Source organism: Tripterygium wilfordii, chromosome 8, assembly GCF_013401445.1.
Source record: "Tripterygium wilfordii isolate XIE 37 chromosome 8, ASM1340144v1, whole genome shotgun sequence".
NCBI classification, from domain to species: Eukaryota; Viridiplantae; Streptophyta; class Magnoliopsida; order Celastrales; family Celastraceae; genus Tripterygium; species Tripterygium wilfordii.
The window spans coordinates 10,737,000-10,757,267 of record NC_052239.1 but is presented as its reverse complement, the minus strand read 5'-3'; the positions used below and the strand labels follow the sequence as shown (position 1 = coordinate 10,757,267).

At 35.8% G+C, this 20,268-nt stretch overlaps 3 protein-coding genes and 1 non-coding gene across 6 annotated transcripts; 1 reads left to right on the top strand and 3 right to left on the bottom strand.

Moving 5' to 3' along the window:
* Nucleotides 1–4,547: 4,547 nt before the first annotated feature.
* LOC120004232 lies at nt 4,548–5,701 on the bottom strand. Its single transcript, XM_038853506.1, has 2 exons — nt 5,461–5,701; nt 4,548–4,993 (listed from the first exon to the last, which is right to left on the bottom strand). The coding sequence occupies exons 1-2, from the start codon at nt 5,543–5,545 to the stop codon at nt 4,752–4,754; spliced, it is 327 nt and encodes a 108-aa protein (XP_038709434.1). The 5' UTR covers nt 5,546–5,701; the 3' UTR covers nt 4,548–4,751.
* Nucleotides 5,702–7,063: 1,362 nt separating this feature from the next.
* On the bottom strand, nt 7,064–12,345 carry LOC120004146 (elongation factor 1-gamma 2-like). Of its 2 annotated transcripts, none has more exons than XM_038853414.1 (8): nt 12,198–12,345; nt 12,032–12,082; nt 11,544–11,693; nt 11,400–11,460; nt 11,259–11,311; nt 9,428–9,529; nt 8,787–9,303; nt 7,064–7,656 (listed from the first exon to the last, which is right to left on the bottom strand). In XM_038853414.1, the coding sequence occupies exons 2-8, from the start codon at nt 12,038–12,040 to the stop codon at nt 7,277–7,279; spliced, it is 1,272 nt and encodes a 423-aa protein (XP_038709342.1). In that variant the 5' UTR covers nt 12,041–12,082; nt 12,198–12,345; the 3' UTR covers nt 7,064–7,276. The 2 variants fall into 2 exon arrangements, with proteins under 2 accessions (XP_038709342.1, XP_038709341.1); XM_038853413.1 differs by having other exon boundaries at nt 7,277–7,656; nt 12,215–12,327.
* Nucleotides 12,346–14,315: 1,970 nt separating this feature from the next.
* TRNAF-GAA lies at nt 14,316–14,388 on the bottom strand. The gene has a single exon. It is a non-coding gene; the product is annotated as a tRNA-Phe (tRNA).
* Nucleotides 14,389–18,131: 3,743 nt separating this feature from the next.
* Nucleotides 18,132–20,078, top strand: LOC120004381 (agamous-like MADS-box protein AGL12). Of its 2 annotated transcripts, none has more exons than XM_038853723.1 (6): nt 18,132–18,434; nt 18,846–18,948; nt 19,216–19,277; nt 19,493–19,595; nt 19,764–19,787; nt 19,918–20,078. In XM_038853723.1, exons 1-6 carry the CDS (start codon nt 18,253–18,255, stop codon nt 20,008–20,010), a joined length of 567 nt encoding a protein of 188 aa, XP_038709651.1. In that variant the 5' UTR covers nt 18,132–18,252; the 3' UTR covers nt 20,011–20,078. The 2 variants fall into 2 exon arrangements, with proteins under 2 accessions (XP_038709651.1, XP_038709650.1); XM_038853722.1 differs by having other exon boundaries at nt 18,133–18,434; nt 19,746–19,787.
* Nucleotides 20,079–20,268: the final 190 nt, after the last annotated feature.

Here is a 20,268-nt window from a genome sequence, read left to right as displayed (position 1 = left end):
ATTACCTTTGGCCTTCATTTTCACAAGTAGGACCAACAATTCTCTTCTTTTTTGGACAAGGAATCCCAATTCAGTTTGATATGTTCAAGATCTTAGCAAGAATGGGAATATCTCTCCATATCAATGTAGAATGGTTGATTTAGAATTCATTCTATAGGTGGTAATGTAAGGACCATTATATCTAGTGGTCCAATTGCCTAGTCATTTCCCACTATCATGAAGCCTTTAGTTTCTCCAATCCTTCTCATGATTCACTCTTTAAGCTAACTCTCTCTCACACAAAAGCTCCGCAAAGTTCCTGCAGAGCTTCTTTCTACCAAGGAGATTCTTGATCCTAGAACGGAGAATGTGTTTGGATTGAAGGATTTGGAGGAATAGAAGAGAAAGGAAAATCAGTTTCCTTCCAAAATATTTTTTTATCTATCCAAACATGAGAGAGGAAAAAGTACTCTCCCTTCCCTTCTCTCCCTTCCTTAATATCACGTACATTCTTAATGTCACATTACTAAGGGCCTCGCATCAAAAAAATATGTTCTTCCCTTCCCCTCCCCTCCCCCACATCCTTCAATCCAAACACATTCTTAATGTCACGTTACTCAAGGCCTCGTATAAAAAAAGATCGTCTGTGGGAGTCTTATCAAGATTAACTTGTAAAAGGTCGGCGCCAAGTCAAAAACGATCTTAGAAATCAATCGCGTTCCCGTCTCTCTCTCTCTATTGTACGTCCAGAAAATCTTTGAAATCCTAATAGCATTAGGCACGTTAATCAAAAACCACTAGGCAATGTTTTACACACAATCTGTCTAAGGCCTCTAGGGACCCAAGAACAGTCCTAAAGTCATAGTTCCTTGATTTTAAGGCTTTAGCATGAGAAAGGTAAACTTTAGTCACACCCCTAAGTTTATTAAAAACACCCCAATTTAAGTTAATCATCCCTTATAAAAATCAGTTGACGGGGTGTCTTTAGTAAATGTAGGGGTGTGACTAAAGTTTTACCATGAGAAATCCAAATCCAAATATAACCAATAAGATTATATTTTTGAAGAATTTTGAAATAAATAATAGCATAATTATTTGACAGTACACATCTCCTCCATGTCAATCTTGACAAAGTACATGCATTGGCATTGCCTGTGCCCATAATTGACTGTTGACTGTTGACTGACTAGGGCAGAGAATCCAATCAACCTTTCAACCAGAACTCAAATGCAAAAATAGTTTCCCAGCACAAGAAATCAAATAGGAATTCTTTATAAAAATACTTTGCAGAAATATTCAACTAAGTCTGCTGCTTATATTGCAGAAATATTCAATTAAGTCTGCAATGAGCCCTTGAGCTTTAGCAAAACCAGGACCAGACTAGGATGAATGTTGAGTTACCTCAAAATGGTTTAGCCTTCAGAGAGTGCCTGCAATTTCCAAACAAACTAGTGGATCTAGTAACCATAACCAGAGAAAAACCATCACCATTAATCAGTGCCATAGGAGGTGGTGCTTGACGAAAGTTACAAGCTCATCTGTCTAAATGACATACTTGGACCACCACCACCCTACGTAAGCCATGGCAAATACCTACCATTACCAGAATTGGCATATGAATTTACTATCCTTGAAATACAATATACCATACACAATGCATCCTGTTGTTGAAGCAATAAATGATAAATTCAGTGCTAGTCATCTACATCTCCATTATTCAAACAACAGCAGGGAAAAAGCTGTGAAGTGAAAAATGGACGGACGGACACAAATCCTAAATATAGCACTAATCATCCCTTAAAGAGTCTTAAATGGCAGGCAGAGTATGGTATTAGATCTGTAATACCAGATATGAAAAGAAACTTCAATAAACTTTAGCTAAGCAACAAAGTAAAACAAATATACTCCTCAGTCTGATCATCACCAGGTCAAAATGAAAAACGCACATTTGGAGATGGTCCAGCATACTATAAAAGCCAAATGTATGCACTTCTTTCAAGTGTCTTTCTTCCTCCCAAATATCATAAAAAGACAGAACAAATGCTATAATAGCATCCTCAAACCCAAAAAAGGGAAATACAGCATTTGAAAGTAGAAGCATTCAATCTAATCATATGCAAGCGATTAAAATCAGGGACCTGAATAACAAATCAAAGATTGAAAGACAATATATTTGAGCCTTTGAGAACATATTAGCCATTAGGTAAAGCCAACAGTGTAACACATTATAAGGGTGTCCTATGATCAAGGTAGTTAAATCGTAAAATCGAATCGGAATCGGAGAAGGGGTGTAAAATCGGAATCGTAAAATCGAAAAGTAAAATCTTAAGAGTTTACATACCATGTAAAATTAAGAATAATTCTCAATAATGTTCCAAAAATAACATAAAAGTTATTGGATATATTTCTGAACCATATATTTTTTTTTTATTTTGGTCCGACAGGGTCCCTTTACACTCAAATACGTATCTTAAACTACATTAAAATTAAAAAAGGAAAAAAGAAATACAAACAATTGCAACAGATTTTAACGATTTTACTCGCGATTTTACCGATTTTAATGATTTTACTCACGATTTTATGTGATTTTGTGCGATTTTACAACCCTTACGATTCCACTGCTATTTAACTAGGTTTCTATAGGTATGATCGTAAAATCGTACGATTTAATGATCAAAATCGCAATTTTAACTACCTTGCCTATGATCCCATCATATGTTTCAAGCCTAAACATATCAAATCGATCAATCAGCCAATAAGCAACAAGGAACATGAGGAGAGAGAGCAAAAAATGAGCATTGGCTATCAAACCATTGAAAAAGACAGCCACTGGTTATGACAACAGAAAAGTTCACTAGGGTGAAGCCACAAGCAACCATTTCCATACATTGACATCGATAAAGAAGCACAGAAACAAAAACCAAAGAAAGCAAAGATTTAGCTGCATATATGATATACTGAACAAACTACCAGCATAACGTCAGTAACAGGGGTACAAAAGATAATCATACATCAAAGCTACCTTAATATCATTGGATGCCACTACCCTCCCTCCCAGCAACTCAAACATCTATGATATTAGCAAGCTGAGCATTATCAAATTCAAGAAATGTGTACTCCCTAACCTTTACGCACGATGCACACACAAACGTGTGCACATAGAGATAGAGATAATCTGCAAAGAGCTTTTCAAATTCAAGAAAACCACAATTAAAATCGTTATCCAAACCTGAAACTGAGATTTCGGTGTCAAATATATTACTCGGTGTTGGCGCCACACTTATTACTAGCTGATATGTAAACAGAGGGACTACAACTATCCACACTGTTGAGACGTATGGATGCTGAAACTCCTTTTGTGTGCTTTAAATTCATTACTCACACTATCATCTTAAATATAGATGTCTAGAAGAGCGCTTATACTTTTGAAGCGTCTGATATTTATAAGGAGTGTGCTGCCAAATCCCAGATGAGATAGGGAATATACAAAGTTTGCAGGTCTTTGGTCATCAAAATATTAAAAGCTAGAAGAAAAAGAGAGCATTTGGCAACATCAACTTGAGAAGCTCTAAGATTATGCAGAACCCTGAGAACCATCAAAAGAGAAATCTGTGTTTCTGCTGCTTTATCAATCATCTGAAGAGATCCCAAAGGAACTCCCATTATAACGTCAAGTGGCTCTGCCATCTTACCGTGCACCAACAACACCTTAAACAAAGTCAGCTTCTCACAGAAATTTTTAAGCACAGACTCTTCTTCACCCCCTTGTGAATCCAAAGAACAAGATTTGCACCAAACAATCATTGTACATGCACTCCATACTAAATTTAAGCTTCAAATGAGCCTCGCCTTGCCAGCAACAAACTACACTCATCCAACTCTCTGGATTCCTATAGAACTCCAAGCAGAACCTCCCCATGACAACTATCAGCCACATTGATATTTACAGAACCATCTTATTTGATTCCACATCTGCTTACCTTCTAAGCAAAAACATGATAACTTTACCAATAAATTCTTCCAAACTGAACCTTCCAGTCATCACACCAATAAAATAGAACATCACATATGTATTCCTACATCCAATAAGAATCCAAAAACTTCATTCAAACAGTTCTAAGCATGACTCCAGAACCAAATCCCCAAAAGAATCTCCCTTTACCTGCTCTCTGCAAGAAAAGACTGAATCCACAACTAAAGTATGTACCTCTCAGAACACAGACACTCAAATTATAGATCTCTATAAATTACACCTTTCTAGATATCAAAACATTTTTTGAGACTCTTTCAAATCCCAAACCAACATCCATTGCGCTATTCCCACTGACTATCTGTAATAAGAGTTAGTTTAGATCCAAATACGGTAATGAAAATTTTTTTGCAGACTCATTCAAAATCCCAAACCAATATCCATCGCGATATTCCCACTGACCATCTGTAATCGGAGTTAGTTTAGATCATCATTTGTCAATTCCTTGTCAATATTATGCTTTAGTACTGAGCATGTGATTTCTAAGCAGTTTATGATAACGTTCAGTGCACAGAAAAATAAATGTGAAACAAATGGATTCTCCAGAAAACAAAATTTTTGTAGCTTTAGACCACTAATTCATATAGAATATACACAAACAAAGTAAGATATGTTTGACAAACGAATTATAATTATTTTAGGACAACCTAACAAAAAGACAACAACGACTTGTATACAAACAACAACAATCACAAAGTGGAGGTCAAAATTATACACGGTAGAGGAAACAAAAGGCAGTATTTCAGTCACGTAAGCCAAGTTCAACCTCAAGCTCATCATCATCTTCAAACAACTTCAAAAGGCGGGCCTGCTGCTGTTCTCTCTTCTTCTTTTGCCATATCTTGAATAATAACACAGCAAATGCGACAATTGCAACTAAACCGAGAAAAATGATCAACACCCTAAGCCCAACAGAGGTACTTGATGCATTGTGACTTGCAGCCTTGTTTGTATCTGTGGGACTTGATGGATCTTTCGCTAAGCCTTTAAAGATAAAAGTTGTCAGCCGTTTTATCATAAAAAGATCTCATCTCAAATTCAATGCAGCTGTAGAGAATTTTTGAACAGTAGGGAGAAATTCTGAATTATGCTTATAAGATATTTAGAAACCCAAGATTAATATGATGTGAGGTAACACGATTGGAAAACCCCAAAATCAAGTTTTTTTAAAGGAACAGAGGTGGGATTGGTGAAATCTATTGGATCCCAGGCCCTAAAAAAAAGAAATCTTAGAATTTATTGATTGGAGAATTCAACATGCCCCCCAAAAAACATCAGAATTCTTCGTTGCCTCAAAACCTAACCTAGCGCGTTATTCTAAGAAGATCCTCTACAGCAATTAGGTAATTCCACAATCACGTCTTATTTAGATAATAAGAAAAGAAAATCGAGTGTACCGCAGAAGTACAACCTTTAGATACAGAATGTATAGCGATAGAAGGGAGACGGACCTGAAATAAGTTGCAGAGAGAGGGAGAAGAAGAGGATGCGGAGCTGCTGAAGATATCTTCGAGGCCATGGAGATCCACTAATCATCTCTGTGTATGTCTACGTACGTCCAAGATTCAAAAATGGCAAAGAACGAATTTTTCTGTACGGTTAGGCGAGCAATATTAAGTCATTGAAATTCTTCCCCTTCCCCCAGCTTTAGCACGTCGTCAAAGCACTCCAACCATCAACTTCTATTAAACACGCTTAAGCAAATTTAAAATCATATTAAAGCTTAACCACCTTCATTTAAAAAACATTTCCACCAAAAAATCTGTCACGTGACAATCACGCGACACAATGCATTTTCCTTTATATATATATATATCTTAGGTAAGGTTTTGTTTTCACGCCACCACATCAGAAAGGTTGTTCGGTCAAAACACTACACATCCCATGTCTTTGACTGGCCTGAACAGCCATCGGAGGTTGGAGATCCGGTGTCCCCCCGAACTAGGTCATTTTGACCCAAATTTCTATTTTTGAATGGGTCTTTTAGAATGGATTTGTTCACAATAAAATGGACATTTTTTTTTCCAAAATTTGTTTGAAAATCCTTTTTAGGAATTAAAAAAGGAAACTAATTTCCAAACACATAAATATTTTCAGTTTTCTATCTGTATTTAGGTCATATATAGAGCAGAGAAAGCACTCAATTTGTCCACTGGACGATTGATTGGTAAATTTTGGGCCACATGGAAGACCCTACAACCCCCATGAATCAGTTGAGATCTAAGCCCAAGGCACTCTAGGTCACATGAAGGACGTTGCAACCCCAAAAACCAATTGAGACCTATGTCTGAGGCACTCCAGACCACATGGAAGACCCTGCAATCTCATGGACTAGTTGAGACCTTAGGCCAAGGCCCAATAGTGTGGGAGATAACACATTGTGACATTTACATATGCTGGATTGAGTAAAAACACATCTTGCAAATTACGATAATAAAAATAAAAATACCTATGTAAATTGAACTCACGACATTCCACTTGCGCTAAAAATTAACGTGATTAATTCACTGTCTCACGCCGACGATTTTTTGTTAGAGAAAACAAACCATTTCAACCAACGATCCGTGGTAAAACAAAGATCACAAAATAAGACTCATGAATTATGATGCTCTCCACCCCAAAGTTAAATGTAGATTTATTTTTTTCCATGGGAAAATGTAGATAGAATTTTTTTACATTATAAAGAACAAAAGGCCAATTCGCCTCAAGGTCACGAAAGACCCATAGCTTGTGTACATTTTTTTAATACAAGGGAAGATATATGAAGGATCAGAGTCAAGACTTCTATGAGATATCACACACTTCTATGAGATATCACACACGAGTATCATCAGAACTATTCGTGATTCTCGTAACTTGTATACATAATTGGCGCACATTGATATTAGTGTATGAAAGGCAATCCCCCCCATTTACAGAAAATACATTACCAAATACATTTTCACAAAAACTGGTTTCTCAATTTTACAAAGAGATTGCCACAAATATAACTTGATCTCGGTATCAGGGAGTTTGTTTGTATGCCCCCACAACGCCATCAAAAGCTCCATATGATCTACAAACCACTCTCTAAACTGAAAATTCAGCTGGTCTAACATAATTTAAATAACAGTATCCCAATAAACTTCAGATAAACAGGAACATCATATGCCAAGGTGTTTCACAAAAATGGTTACCAGTCACAACCAAACAAACAAAAAACAAAAACAAAGTTCATTTTGAGACTCCCAAAGGCTAAAGTTATACTAGTCCAAGACAGGAAATTTCTCACTTGAAGCACTTGGCATCCAACAAAGCCTCTCCCTCAAAAGGCTCAAAATCTTCAATCATCTGATTCACACGCTCCTTCTGTGCCTCGTCTGCAATGTCAACCTTCTTCCATTCATACAGCTCCATATCATAACACTCATCAAGTACAAACTGAGGGATCTCCTGTCCACGGAAGAGCCACAGGCCCTTCACCTTAAAGGGTGGCCCTGAGCCAATCACCAGCATCTTCCCAAAAGCATACTTACGAGCCAAATCCATGCGCTGCAGGAAGCCGCCAACCTTGTTGAGTGTCACAAATGAGACTGTGTTCTCGTCATTGTACTTGTAGTCACAAAACCAAAGTGAGTAACCTTCGGGATCATACATGTCCCAAAAGCCTGCAAGAGGAACCAAAGACGATATGTTAATAACTGAACAAAGAGGGTAGGTCAGTAGGTGCTTTCCTCCAATTCTCAGGAGGGAGAGAAAGCAAGAACCGCAAACAACCAACACCACCTGTCTGTTACCAGTAATTAAATATCTCATCAAAATTACTTGAAACAGTGATTCACACTTTCACCTTCAAATGTACTAATACAACACAATAGTAGCAACAGCATCAATTAGTATGATAGGCACTGACACCAAAATTAACAGCTAGGGAAATGAAACATAAACCGTGCATCTTTCTTCCAATGACACAATAGATATGCACAATCACACAAAAAAAAACTAATTGATGCCATGTGATCTGCTTCAATTTAAAAGAGAGTGAATTTTACACAAGTTAACATTAAACCACTAAATGCAACATAATGAAAACCCTTCCTTGGAATAAATGAAACACTACCATTCACAAACAGAGGGGAGACATCAGTGTTGGTGAAGAAAAAAGAACAACCACTAAGCAAAATAATGTCCACTGCAATATTCGTTAGTGGGATTTTCAACTATATTTAATCAAGGGGTTTGAAATGATGGGAACAATCAGACAGGTGCAAGCATTTTCAACCAATGAAACTCAAATTAATGTCTACAAGAAAATGTTATAAAACATGCAAGCCGAAATGGTTATCAGAAAGAACCAATGGAGGGGTTCAACTATTAGAGAAACATCCATGACGCAGATGGATGCATACCTTTGGGATGGCTGGTAAAGCAAGCAAAAATGGGATTAGAATTAACCAAACAATTGGAAAAGATGTACTCCAATGATAAAAGCAAAAAACAGAAGCACAGGAGAAACAGCTGAAAGAACAGGGAAAACAGTAGAAAAGAAATAGATACGACAATCATCATACATCCATATAGCATAGCCTTTACTAACTTAAATAAACAGGAGAAGCAATGGTAGTTAGAGATGAAAGAGGTACACTGAGTGCTCAATTAATGCAAGAAATGTACAGAGCATAGAATTCCAATACCATAGGTAAAAATACCAAGTCTACATAACCAAAAAAAAAGATTAAAAGATTTTTCTGGTGGTCTGGTACATTTAAGAAAATTGACAAGCTTAAGAAGCAAATACCTTTAATAGCAACCTCACGGAAGTTGGTCTTTGTGTTTGAATAAAGTCTCTTCCATTCATCAAGAATCATCTTACTAGGAGGCAAAAGATCAAGTGGATTCTTTGGCTTGGGCTTCGGTGCCTCTTCCTCTGCACCGTCCTCTTCTTTAGGCTTTGCTGGTTCTTTCTTGGCTTCCTTTTTGGTCTCTTTCTTTGGCTCCTCCTTTGCCTTAGGTTTTACAGGTTCTTTTGCCTGTGTAGACTTTTGAACAGGAGGAACAGATTCTGCTTGTTTCACCTCACCCAATATCTTAGAGAAATTTGGCTGATTAACCATAGTCCAAAAATATCTCTCAACATGAGGAAATTCTTTTGTAAAGCTCACAGTCATCAATAGGCTGAAGCCATCTTTCAAATTGCATGTCATGATAATATCAGCCAACGTCACAGAATGTCCGACCAGGTACGTGTTTGAAGATAGATATGTGTTCAAAGCACCTAGACCTCTCTTCAGAGCAGATATTGCAACTTCCTCAGCCTTTAGAAAATTAACAAGAGAGCAAAAGCAGAGATATGAGTCAACTGAAGCCACTATTACAGCATAGATTTTGTATTGTTTTACATATAGGATATAGAAAACAGTAAGAAAGCAGAAAACTAACCGCAGGAAGATATAAACGATAGCCAAGTCGTGGATACAACCAGCTTCCAATGTTGGTATCGATCTCCATTGATGAAAAATCAATCCACTGCTCGATTTGGGCCTGCCAATAAAATTTGCAAGATGATAAACCATAAAAAAAAAACAGTAGTTCAAAAGACATCCAATCAAGTTCATCATATAGGCATCACAAAATTAAGGCACTGCAGATTTAGTACTAGAGGCATGATGCTAAACTAATGAGACACTTCATATTCGGCACCGAATCACTGTGCAACATCATCAATTCATCATCACCAAAACACTTGGCTACAGTACAAGAGGCAAGATTAACCAGTGAATTTGTAGGATTGGACAGGTTTAAGAGCTTTAAATCTGCCAGTTTAATACCTCAAATATGTTATTTGTATCAACCACCTTGCCCCCTTTATGGAACCAGACAAACAGAAATGATCTAGAAATGATGAAACGAGAAGAACAAAATTCATTCATTTTGATTATGAAATGTATTAAAATAAAAGGTTGATAATATTGGTTTGATATATATGCTGCATGGTAAAAAGTGAAGCCCTTATATAGAGGAATAGATAAAAAGTCAAACCTAGAGATAAAGGAAACATAGAAATTAAGGAAACACCGTAAGAACCTACAACAACATAGACTAGGAAACTAAATTATATTAATAATTTCTAACACCCCCTCTCAAACTCAATATGGTACCACGACTGATGGTCGTTGACTGACTCCACCGAAGTGGAGTTGCAAGCATGTAAGCGTCCATTTAAACTCCAACACAAAAATCGTTTAGAGTAAGAAAAAGTCTCTATGAATTGCTTATGCAGTAAAACCTTCAAAGAGCAAATTGAAGCTTAACACCAACAGCAGAAGAAGACTGCAAATCTACAAAGAACCAGAAAGTCTCACATAAAAGAAGCAATTAACAAATTAAATGTCGGAGGAGGCCAGAGATAATTGTAAGGTGGCTGGTTGAGAATCACGGCCCACGGAGGGTTTGCCGGAGTTGATGCATGACAAACCAAAGATGGACACACCGCCGGTGAATGCACGGCGGTGGAAGGACTTATAAAATTAAGGCCCTGATAACGGAAGGAGACACAACATGACGGTACACAATAAATGTGATATCACAAACATAATTGCAACCTATCAACGTCTGAGACTAATGAGCAGCATACTTTTTTGAAACAACAGACTTTGAGAAATTATCACAATGCATAACACTAATATCGAAAAGGAGAAAACAAAAGTATTGATTGTGCTGCCACCGCCCTCAAAAGTCACCAAAGGAGGTGGTTAAAATAAAAGATTGATAATATTGGTTCGACATATTGCATGGTACAAAAAGAGCCCTAAGGAAATAGAGAAAGTCAAACATATGAAGGAAACTTCGAAGTTAAGGAAATACCACAAGAACCTATGCAGTATAATAATATATTACATTATTACTTATGCAGTATTGTAAGAGTACGGTTCAAAGACAGAGTATTCCATTTTCTTACGAGTTTCATCTAGGGAAGTACCCGAGTTTTATATGTATACATGCATACAAAAAAAAGACATAAATACATCGCATTGTAAATTTGAAAAGACTTAAAGAGTTTTGTTGCTCTAAGTACCAATCAAAGGGACGACATAACGAATCAACATTGTTCTTTCCCATTAAAGCCATACAAGTTACAACGCACCAAAAAATACAGGTATAGCACTAGATGGCATTATACAATTTTCTTTTTGTCCCCCTTCTTGTTGGAGGTGTGGAAATGCAATGAATTTGTATATAACCAATGCAAGCGAATTTGTATATAACTTACATATTCAATCAATGAAGATCCATATAGAGGATTATCTGCCTTCAATCGGGTAACTGTTAAATACAATAACAGTCAGTAAAAATTGCAATCCTCTACCAAAAATTTTGGAAACCCGAATAAAGAATTAAACTTTCATCTCACCATAACGAGCAATGGCATTGCTCTCAAAGACAGGGCCATCAGGTGTTTCCAGCACGGGGACCTACATATGAAAAACTCTTTTATGGGAAAAACAAATACACTAAATTACCACAAATGGAGAACTTCACAAATATGATAGCACACCTTTCCAATTGGGTTCATCTTAAGAAACTCAGGAGTCTTATTTGTCACACCCATCTCAAAATCCTTGAACAATTCAACTTTGACACCAGAGTACTCTGCAGCAATTAGAGCCTTGAAAGCATTTCTATTTGAGGCCCACGAGTGCAACACCTATAAGTAGATAAAAATATAACATTTAGAATCACCAGCATTAAATTTTCTCAAGTAGAAATCATTTGTTCCACTATCAAGTAAAATTATGATGATAATGATGACCACCATATGACTACAGAGAAGTTACGAATATGATTCCCAATTTTCACCAAGAATTCCCTCTCAATGACAGGCCATGTCTTGTGCTCCTTAAAATTTTAGGTCCAGTTCATGACTCATGAGCAAAGAACATAAAAGCCTTTCAGATATTAAAGACTCAACTAAAAATACATAGATAAAAAAACTATGCACGGAAATCATAAATCGAATTTCCAAAAAGGATTTGAATTACATACCAGAGCCATGGCTAAATAGATCGGAGTGCTCACTCGTCGCAAGAAGATCCGCTAAAGAAAGTGGGAGAATAGAAACACATCAAAATGAGAACATTATAATTCCGATATAAAAGGATGAAAGTATGAAATTATGACATATAACACAATCAAAACACAAAAATACTACAGGAGAAGGAGAACAACCCGACGGCCTAGCTCTCAGATAAAGAGTGAGAAAGGAGGCTAAGAAGTGCTGTCAGTCTGTTCAGAGGTTTTAGGGTTTGTGTACTGATCGTAAATATATCGCAAGGTGTTCCAAATCAGGCAAATCTAACCGACCCTTTTTTTGCCTGATTTTAAAAAAAAAAAAAAAAAACGACCTTTTTTTTCTCTCACAGAATAAAATAAAATGAAAGAATATGCTTAAGTCTTCTGATGGGCCCATGCGATAGGAGCACCAATCGCCTATAAATGCCATACGAGTAATTATGTTAGGCCCATAAACGAGTTGTTCAGGCCCACGGTGTGAAGTTCAACCCAAAAAGGAGGTTGTCTAAACAAAACAAAAAAAAAAAAAAAAAAACTCGAATAAAGTTGATTTGGTAGTCTGTTAACCTCTGTGATGCCTTTTTACCTCCAATCTATTATCCTCCGCGCTCGGTATGTTTATGGGCATTCATACCTCTCTCACGGTTTTATTTTACAAAATAATTCCGGCTCCCTAGTGAAACTTAGAGGCGAAGTCAGGATATAATATGAGGGGAGTCGCCAAGGATAGATATAAAATTTATGTCAAGGCAAGTAAAGCTAAGCGTGGATTCAGGGTCAGCGCCGTTGGAATTTTTTTTTCTTTTTGCAATGAGAGGTCTAAATTGGAAAATTCAAGGTATCTTTTTTTATAATTTACTATATATTAACCCTATTCTCACCAAAACAATTGTGCCAGTCCAATTAGGGTCTGAATCATGTGGAGTGGCTGTGTAGCGTGTAGACTCCTGAGTCCTAACTCTCAATTATGAAGTGCTCAACATTTTTAGTGGAATAAAATCAAAGTGAAATTCATTCATCCAGGGTTTATGAATGATTAAGATCGTCTACTGGTAACTTAAGATCAACGGGAAATTTTCGGATCCCACCCCATAAAAGGATGGGAGAAATCCCACCTTGATTTAAAGTTAGATGACCTATTATGATGTCATCAAATTTAAAATCAATGGTCATAAGTGGGGTGAGAACTATCCCACCCTTTCATAGAGTGGAACTCGGAAAGACCCCAAGTTCAGCCAATGTTTTTAAGTTTTGATACTTATATACCCATTAAAGTGATATTCAATCCATACGGTGGTATGTAGACGAATAAATAAACAAAATAGTTGAGGACTACACTTATCACTACTTTTACTTGCATTGTTTTGTTTAACTGTAATAAAGTATAAACACAAGGGGTTGCCCGAATTGGTTCCTGGCATTCCATGTAAACTCATGGGTTGTAGGTTCGAAATCTCTGCCAACACTTTGGGGTCACACACCTGACAAAACTGTCGGCAAATTACTCTGATCCCGTGTAGAAAAACTTATGAGAGTACGATGCACGGGTCCAAGGGTATTCCGCTGAGATGGGTCCAAACCCTGCCTAGAGATTCCCACAATACACAAAAAAATTCTAAAAGTGCGATGCATAGGTCCAAGGGTATTTCGTTGAGGTGGGTCCAAAAGACGCTGCCTTATAGAGAAATTCCCACAAAATGGTGGAATTTGCTAACTAATCGTCTTCAAAATGGTGGAATTCTTGATTGCAAAAGCAATTGGGTTACAAATTAGTAAATTAGTTAACTTTTTTTTAATCAAAAAATAGGTATTCCGTCTAGATGGATCCAAAAGACCCTGCCTTGGAGAGATTCCCACAATGCACCAATATATATATATATCTTGTGTAGGAAAAATTCTAAAAGTACGATACATAGGTCCGAGGATAATCCGTTGAGGTGGGTCCAAAAGACGCTGCCTTAGAAAAATCCCACAAAATGGTGGAATTTGCTAACTAATCGTCTTCAAAATGATGGAATTCCTTACTGCAAAAGAAAATTGTGTTACAAATTAGTAAATTAGTTAACTTTTTTTTAATCAAAAAATAAATTCGTTTTAAAAAAATTAAGAGAAATCCCACAAAATGATGGAATTTGCTAACTAATCGTCTTCAAAATGGTGGAATTCCTGACTGCAAAAGAAAATTGCGTTACAAATTAGTAAATTAGTTAACTTTTTTTTAATCAAAAAATAAATTTTTTTAAAAAAATTAAAAAATTGCGGTGAGCGTGGATCGAACACGCGACCTTCAGATCTTCAGTCTGACGCTCTCCCAACTGAGCTATCCCCGCATTTTGATGGAGGTGATACTTAATAATTTAATTCTTCGCAATCATTCACTTGTGCCCTCGCCCCATTTGGATGATCAAGATGATGCACAACGTATGTGGGTACATACATACATACATACATATATTTAAATATATATATATGTATATGTATATATGGAGATAATTAGTTTAGGCTGATTAAGTAATTAGGTTTTTGATGGCACCAAGTTGGGTTAAAAAATGTAAAAACCGCATAAGGGAAAGCCACTTTCTTTAACCCGACATTTGTGTTTGGGGTGAGCTCTTTTGTTTCATTAATTTAACTCTCATTATTATTATTATTATTATTATTATCATAGATAAAAGTTCAAGAGAATCAATTTATCCTAATTTTGATTGGTTCTCCTTGGTATTAATATAGTGTCTAATTATACGGCTTTGGAATCAGAATTTATTTGAAGCGACTATATATAACTTGGTTGTTCAATCATGCTTTAATCAATTCCAAACTATCTATATATACATACATACATAGGAATATATATATATTGATTGGACTTTAGATTGTCTTTGTACTTGTAAGCTTGTTGCAGCTAAGCAATCAATGACTTGCATGAATAGTTTTTCTCCACAGTTTAATTAATAACTTAAAGTTTAAATTTGTTACAACTAAATTTTCCAACTTTCAAACAGTCAACCCACTTATGTAGCATGTCAAAGTAAACTACAATCTTTTTATGATAGTGTGGAAATTCCTCGATTTAGTCTTAAGAGTGTAATAGCTCTAATCAATTCATCGTCTTACCTTCAAGATCGAAATCTCTTAATGTGATCTTAGAACATAATAGCTTAGATAACTAGTCTCGTAGTTGCATATTTTCTGATGAGAACAATTTACCTCACGATGTTGGTAGAGATGATCCAACTCCTTCTTGCAAAGCTCTCGAAATGTTTGATAGTGTTTAATTAGAGTTTCAATTTTGGGGGTTTCATTGCCGCTCAAATACCAGTTGTTCGAAGCCACGTCAACATCCTTTATTGATTGAAGTGCCGTCAAGCCATATCTTCGATATTTAAAGATTTATGGTCGATCGGTCAATACACCACGTACATGGGTTGATTGTTCGAAAACATAGAAATCTGTTCTAATTACTATATTGGAACAAATTTAAACTTTAAGTTACTAAGTTATGACGTTCGAACATTCAATGATCAAGTTTGAACATGCCAAAAGTTACATTAACCCATTTTTCTTGCAATCTTAAGTTAATTAAATAGTACGAATTTCTATGTGTACGTGTATGTGTTTGTAGGAACTTTAGCTAGCAATAACTTAAATGGATTATTATCTTAAAAGTGGACTAATAATCATATCTTAATCATGCTAATCAAAGGAGTGGCTATGTGGAGGGCTCGTGTTATTGATTCACAAGCTTTTTGATCACGATTTCTTTCTTAAAAATTAAAACAAGATATTGTTCTTCATTGGTCAAAGCTAGTCTTATAGAGATAATTTTAATCCCAGAGAGGGGGGAAGAGGCAAGAGAATCTCGTTGCACCGCTTCAAAATATAACAAAAGGAACTGCAAAAGACTAAAATCTCCTTGAAGAAAACAATATATACTTGTGCCTCAAGCTAATTGCAGTCATCATTCCATTGTAACAAGTTTAAATTATACTTTTTTGTAACTTTTATATTCTTGTACTGCAAATCAAGCATTCTAAGCGAAACAGTGAACTCTACTTGTCATTTCAATCAATGATCAAAAAGTTACCTTATTTTATTTTATCCTTATTTTATTTATGTGTTTGTATATATATATATATATATGTTCAAGAACCAATTAATATTGTCAATTTGATCCCTTATCGTTTTATAAATGAAAGGATAACACATATATGTGAAATCTAATCAATCTTTTCATATAAAGGAAGAGAATATCCAAGTGGCAAAGTGTACGTCAAAGCATGCAACTTGTGATTATCTTATGATTTTCCCATTCATTAAAGAAAAAATCTTTTCAAGGATTTCTATTGAATGTAAGTGAGATTTGACAATAAGGTTCTTCTTGTCTACCTTTTCCCGGCCTTTTCTCTTTGGCTAACTAAGATTCTTGTAGTCTTCAATGTTAAGTTTAGTGAGACTACTGGTGGCAAATAGGGTTGCAAAATAGCAGAACCGAACCGAACCGAATCGAACCGAACCGAGTATTACTTTATTTAAACTCGTTCGTGTAGATTTGTGATGAGCTCAAGTTGTGATGTTCGAACTCAGCTCGTCCATTCTCAGCCAAGCTCGATGATAGTTTACAAGCCAACTCGCGGGCCTACTCAAGAACATGCCCGCAAGCTTGTTGTTAAGTCCCACATCGGTAAGATGTGAAAATAGCTCCTTGTTTATAAGGAGTAAAGTTCACCCTTAACTATCAACAATGTTTTTCCTAATTAAGCTTGAGTGAGTTGAGTTTAGTTCACTTGTTTGGGTCAAAGGAGAAACAAAGTCGTACGGGTTTTGTGTATCCACGAAAATTGGACAATCCAAAGCGGACAATATTATCGGTCTGAGGGTGTGGATTTACAACACTTGTAGCAGAGCCTGTTTTCATTTTTTTTTTTTTTTATCTTTTTATGCATATTAACTGTGTCTATTATCGAGCCTTTAATCGAGTCTACTCGCGATCTTTTAAACCGAATTTGCTCGCGAGCCACGAACGAGCTTTTCACGAATATAACTGAGTCGAACACATGCTTGTTCAAACTCGACTATTTTTAAATCTCCAATTTAAATTTTTTGTTCGAGCTCATTCAATTAACTTCACGAATGAATAAGAAATCGAGCCTTCAACCGAGCGAGCATGTTCGCGAACAGCTAGTTGAAGGATCGGGGCTTTTGCAGCCCTACTGGTGGTGAAGATTCTCGCATGATCCATCATATATATATATATATATATATATATCACCTCATGACCTTTAAAGCTAACAAAATCACTTGTAAGTAATTATTTGTCGAGGAAACAGAGAGCATGCATGATGCAACGCCTGAAAAAGCCAAGAAATGAGGAAAAAGTGGTGGAGAAAAGCAAAACAACCCAACATGGGAGCTCATTGGCTAATTCATGAGCTCCGTGGACTGCACATGAAAAGCAATTCCATGCACACTATTAATTCCACATACAATATATATATATATATATATATATATAATATCTAAAATATATATCACACTTTTTGAAATGAGTGACCAATCGTTCTTTCTTAAACATCTCATATATTCTCAAGACATTATGCTTTAATTAATTAGTACTAGTAGTGGATGGAAAATAGTTTTGTGTGGCTGTCCATGCTTTTGTGTGTTACTTGCGAAAATGATAAAGATATGAGCAGTTGGGATCCTAATTATTCAAGTTGCTGGGTTGGATACACATTTCTCACATAATGCATATAAAATAGTAATGATAAGGATTGATTTGAGCAATTGGTATGTTAGTTATTCCAGTTGCTGAGTTGTACGCACAATATTTCATGTGTATCTTACATGTGCAACTCACGAATTCATTTGAATCATGTGCGTCAAACTCAGCTGCTGGAATAATTGGGATCCCAACTGCTTACATGTGTGTGAGTTTGAGTGTGAGAGAGAGGGGATATTAAAGAAAATCTTAGTGCTATGTAAAAAGGAAAATATATGCCCAATATTTATATATTCTTGTTGGCCTGGAGAACACCAAAAAAGGGACTATATATAAAGTTGAAGCCAGAGGCATTAAGTTTCACAAGTATTCACAACTAGTTTATCTTGATAGACAGAGCCATGCAACAGCTTGAAGCTAGTTCAAACTAGTGGAAGCTAGGTTGTCTCAAAAACCCTAGAAGAAGATCCAATCAATGGCTCGCGGAAAGGTTCAGATGAAGAGGATCGAGAATACAGTGCATCGACAGGTGACCTTCTGCAAGCGGCGTGCAGGGCTTCTTAAGAAGGCCAAGGAGCTCTCTGTACTTTGTGATGCTGAAATTGGACTTGTCATTTTCTCTTCCCATGGAAAGATCTATGAACTTTCTACCAAAGGGTCTCTCTCTCTCTCTAGCTAGCTCTTCTTTTTCAATATTCGCTCATGTTTTGTTTGTCACGTACAGATTTAGGATTTAAAGTTTAAGTGTTACCACTTGGGTGATATAGTTGGTGAATTTCTCTAGGCCAAATCGTACGGACTCGTGAGGTTCTGAGTTCGATTTTCACTGACATCAATATCCTTGTGGCTATCCGTTGGATTTTGACAAAATTTACCATGTCTTATAGTGAGAAACTTTTGTGTGCGCGGGCTTAACGGGTTGAGTTTAGGCCCATATTGAATCTTCCAAGGACAAACTTGTATATTGTTGTCCTCGGTTAAAAAAAAAATCAGGTCCTTAAATTAGTATAATATGAACAAATGAGATATATTATTTGAAATTTCGTTTCTCTCTTTTGATGATTCAAGAAGCATGCAAGGGCTGATTGAGAGGTACATGAAGTCGACCCAATCAGGATCTCTGCAGCCTGAACATGAACAACAAGGCATTGATCAGCCACAACCAGCCCTGGTGTGTATTTAATTATTAATCATGATTTCTTTCTCTTAATAATTAATAAATTAACCTACAGATATGCATATTGTACTACTGTGTGTGTATAATATATATATATAACTACTATATATTATCATTCAAAAAGTCAGTTTGGGCTGGCATCGGATGCTGCCTCCATTAATGTCTTCTTAATAGAATAACAATAATTGTGTATGTATATATATATATATATATTATGATGTACGGATTAATAATTAATTGAAAGCTTATGCAATCGAGTAGGAGGTTAAAGAGGAGATCAACATGCTGAAACAGGAGATCGAAATACTCCAGAAGGGACTCAGGTATATTTTGATTATAAATGTGTTATAAATCAGCATATATCCATCTCAAACAATTCCGTTCGGACCAAAGATCTGCGCAATTTTATCCTTAAAAGAACCCTATTCGTTGAGAGAGATTCAATCTTAATTTATAAATCACATCAGCGACTTACACCTAACATATATTTCAAAATATATGAATTATTAGTGGTATAATTATAACATGCTTGTATTAGGTACATGTTTGGTGGGGGAACTACTGGCATGGTGACTTTGGAGGAATTACATATACTTGAAAAACATCTTGAAGAATGGATTTATCACATACGCTCTGCCAAGGTATAACTATATATATATATACACACAATATGTGCTATATGTATATGTTTTGATATATATTTTTTGTGGTAAACGATTAATTAATTAAAGTTAATTAATTGTCATTAATTGATTATAAGATACTTAATTATGGTATAAAAATGAATCCAGATGGACCTTATGTTTCAGGAGATTCAACTGTTGAGGAACAAGGTTAGTCTTAATTAAACTCATATAATTAATTAGATAATCCTCTTTTATAGTCCAAATACACTACTTAATTAATTGTTATTAATTATTTTGCTAATTCATATAAAAATATTTTGTGGCTTTTCTGGTGCAGATAGAGGAGAATATAGGGACTGCTAACTTTGCACCAGTGACCACTAATTTTCCATATCCACTAACCATACAGAATGACATATTTCAGTTTTAGGAAATTCATTTCCTAGGTTTGGAGTGTATTAATAAATAAAATAAAACAACTATGGAAATGTTTGTAAGCTATATGTCTACATATATAAGTTGTCAACTGTGTAGGTATATGTATAATCATGTTAATAATTAACTTAATGGGGTGTAATATAAGAAGTTTTTGCTTGGAACATATACATACATGTATGTATGTGTATATATACGTTTCCAAATTAATTGTTTTGTTTCAGTAAAACGTGTGCCTTTATGGTTGATTTTG